The following is a 3,584-nucleotide window of genomic DNA, read 5'->3' on the forward strand; positions in this document are numbered from 1 at the left end:
CGCCGCCACCCTCGCCGCCTCCTCCCAGTCCGCCGCCGCCGTCGCCGGCGCCACCCTCGCCGCCTCCAAGTCCACCACCACCATCGCCACCCCCTCCCTCCCCGCCGCCTCCGAGCCCACCGCCGCCCTCGCCGCCTCCCAGCCCACCACCGCCCTCTCCGCCGCCTCCGTCGCCACCTCCGAGCCCGCCACCCCCGTCGCCTCCTCCTCCCTCACCGCCGCCCGTCCCACCGCCGCCCTCTCCGCCGCCTCCGTCGCCGCCACCTCCATCTCCGCCTCCACCGTCACCTCCGCCCTCACCACCGCCACCATCCCCGCCGCCTCCTTCGCCACCGCCCTTGCCGCCTCCGCCATCGCCGCCTCCGCCATCGCCGCCTCCGCCCTCCCCGCCACCGCCCTCTCCGCCACCACCCTCGCCGCCGCCCTCGCCGCCGCCGCCCTCTCCACCACCGCCCTCACCGCCGCCCTCGCCGCCCCCACCCTCGCCGCCGCCGCCGTCGCCACCGCCCTCGCCGCCGCCTCCCAGCCCTCCGCCACCGTCACCGCCACCCTCACCGCCGCCGCCCTCGCCGCCGCCGCCGTCCCCGCCGCCGCCGTCGCCACCGCCACCGTCACCGCCGCCGCCATCACCGCCGCCACCAAGCCCGCCGCCGCCCTCGCCACTGCCGCCGTCGCCACCGCCGCCCTCGCCGCCGCCGCCGTCGCCACCGCCGCCCTCGCTCGCCGCCACCAAGTCCGTCGCCGCCTTTGCCACCGCCGCCGTCGCCACCGCCGCCAAGTCCGCCACCACCATCGCCGCCGCCGCCCTCGCCACCGCCTCCGTCCCCGCCGCCGCCGTCGCCGCCACCACCTTCACCGCCACCGTCGCCTCCTCCTCCGAGCCCGCCACCGAGAGCGCCACCGCCGCTGCCGCCGCCGCCACCGTCGCCTCCGCCGGGCTGTTCAGACTCGTGCGCCTTCAGCAACGATGGTTCATGCGACGATGGCGGGCAAGGCTCGACCAACTCGGCTTGCGATCTCGGCACCGACTGCAACGACTGTGGCGGGCCTGAGAACGCTTACACTCGTCTCAACAACCCGCTTCCGCCCGCCGTCCCGTCCCCACCGGCGCCCCCACCGTTGCCACCGTCGCCACCGCCGTCACCAGCGCCACCGCCAGTTCCATACCCACCAAAGCCGCCGCCGTTGCCGCCCCTCCTTCCGCTCTCTCCGGGCGAGGTCTTTGTGAGTGGCAACGCCGCCTTACAGCTGGCCGTCCGGGAAAACACGACAGACATCTACCTGCAGCCCGGCGCGAACGTCAGGCTCAGCCAGTCTCTCGTCCTTGACGGAGTAGACGTCACCATCCGTAGTTCAGGCAGCATCACTGGCGCCACCATCGACGGCACCGATGCGCTGGACAGCCTCTTTATCCTGAAAAACAAGGCAACGCTCTCGTTGGAAGGGCTCGTCTTGGCGAATTGCCGGGCGGAAGCTGATGGCGGTGCGGTCCGCATGGATGACTCCGACGCGAGCTTGCGTGACGTTCGCATACAGGACTGCTACGCTGGGAACTCTGGCGGAGCCATTTACGCCGCCAGAGGCAGCTTGCGACTGGAGTCGGTGGAGATAACGCGCTGCAGCACTGAGACTGGTATAGAAGGCGAGAACGCCCAGGGCTTGGGCGGGGCCATCAGGATTGTCAAGGTTCCCCAGGTGGAGCTGAGCGAGGTCAACATTACCGGCTGCAGCGCAGTCAAGGGTGGGGCTCTGCACATTGACGGTGGGACGGACAGCGAGACCACACTGAACCGGGTCCGTCTCGCAGACAGCACTGCGACCGAGGAAGGCGGCCTCGTTTACATTTCGAGCGGGCGCTTGACGCTGGAGAACGGGACCCTTCTGGAGAGCGGAACGGCAAGCCAAGGGAGCTCGATCGCATTCAGCGGCGCGCCCGAGGTGTCCTACCGCCTGCCTTTGCCTCCCGGGCACTGGATCCCGCACTCGAGATGCGAGATCTACCGGCAGCTTCCTGCCGACTGTGCGGACGACGTCTGCCGGGGTCTATTCGACAAGTGCAAGACCGAGACGGACGCGCAGAACGACGAGTGCAAACAGTTCCCCGTCGCCTTTGTTCAGCCCTGCAATTGGGAGGCGACGCCCGCGCTGCTTGGCGTATCTCTGTACACGGTGCCGACCTCTGCCCTCGATGTCGACCTGCCGTACGCCTGCGCCCCCGGCATTCTAGGCTCGAGCCATCCCGACGACCAGAGGTCGGCCTTCTGCGCCGGCCTCTGCCCCGTGGGCCAGCGGTGCCCCGAGGCCGCCACGACGGAGCCCCGCCCGTGCACCGAGGGCAACTTCTGCCCGGCGGGGACGAGCGTGCCTCGGCCGTGCCCCGAGGGCTCGTACTCGGCCGCGACGAACCTGACGAAGGAGGACGAGTGCACGCAGTGCCCGGTCGGCTCCACCTGCCCGGCGGGCAGCACCGTCCCCGACCCTTGCAACGACGGCACGACGACGTACGGCCAAGGGTCCACGGCGTGCGACGTGTGCGACGAGGACTTCTTCCTCGTCCTAGGGGAGACCCAGGCCTCCACCAAGGCGTGCAAGTCGTGCCCGGCCCCGCCTTCCTCTCCGCAGGGAGGCGTCGTGTCCTTCACCTGCGGAGTCGACACACGCATCGGCGCACTCTACGTGCCGGGCAGAGGTTGCCTGGAGCCTTCCCTGAAGCCTCTCGGAACCTTCCCTGTAGGCTCGCTCAACGTGTCGAGCGGCTGGTGGCGCGCCTCGAACGCGTCGTCAACGCTGTTTGCGTGCAAGGTTCCTTCCATCGCCGCCTCCACCCCTTCTACCCCTCCGCCCTCGCTGCCGCCCTCGCTGCCGCCCTCGACTCTCCTCCCTCGCTGCCGCCCTCGCTGCCGCCCTCGACTCTCCTCCCTCGCTGCCGCCCTCGCTGCCGCCCTCGACTCTCCTCCCTCGCTGCCACCCTCGCTGCCACCCTCAACTCTCCTCCCTCGCTGCCGCAGGTGATGGGCGACGAGTGGAGCCCGTGCCGCGGCGGCGTCGACTCGTCGGAGGATGGCAACGCGCTCTGCCACCCCTTCTACGAGGGCCCAAAGTGCGAGGTCTGCACCAACACGACCGACAACGGCATCCGCTACTTCCTCAACTCGAAGGCGCGCTGCCAGGCGTGCGACCGGCCGGCGGAGTCGGTGATGCTGCTCGTCGGTCTGCTCTTCACGGCGGGCGCTCTCGGCCTCGGCACCCTCAAGGTGATCCGCAGCTCGTGGGTCCCTTCGGGCAAGGTGGCGCGTGCGCTCGTCCTTCTCGGGCGGCGCATAGCGCTGCTGTGGAGGCAGACAGGGATGCAGTGCAAGGCGAAGCAGCTCGTCACGCTCTTCCAGGTGGTGACGGTCGTGCCGGCCGTGTACGAGGTCGAGCTGCCGCCGCAGCTGAGCGAGTGGGCAAACCTCTTCAGTGCGGCCGAGGTGCCACCACCTCACCACACACCACACACCACCTCCTCACTTTTCCGGGGACCCCCTCACACCCCCTCACACCCCCTCACTTTTTTTCGAACCCCCTCACACCCCCTCACACCC

General features: G+C 70.6%; 1 protein-coding gene across 1 annotated transcript in view; it reads left to right on the forward strand.

Moving 5' to 3' along the window:
• EMIHUDRAFT_449306 (hypothetical protein) overlaps positions 1 to 3,584 on the forward strand; it is a gene marked incomplete at its 5' end in the record, with an annotated part of 11,358 nt that overhangs the window by 2,452 nt on the left and 5,322 nt on the right. The window contains 3 exons of the mRNA XM_005786597.1: positions 1,219 to 2,689; positions 2,735 to 2,802; positions 3,024 to 3,470. Coding sequence (XP_005786654.1) covers positions 1,219 to 2,689; positions 2,735 to 2,802; positions 3,024 to 3,470 — 1,986 coding nt within the window. The remainder of the gene's footprint in view (positions 1 to 1,218; positions 2,690 to 2,734; positions 2,803 to 3,023; positions 3,471 to 3,584) is intronic.

The sequence above is a fragment of the Emiliania huxleyi genome, assembly GCF_000372725.1.
Source record: "Emiliania huxleyi CCMP1516 chromosome Unknown EMIHUscaffold_15, whole genome shotgun sequence".
NCBI classification, from domain to species: domain Eukaryota; phylum Haptophyta; order Isochrysidales; family Noelaerhabdaceae; genus Emiliania; species Emiliania huxleyi.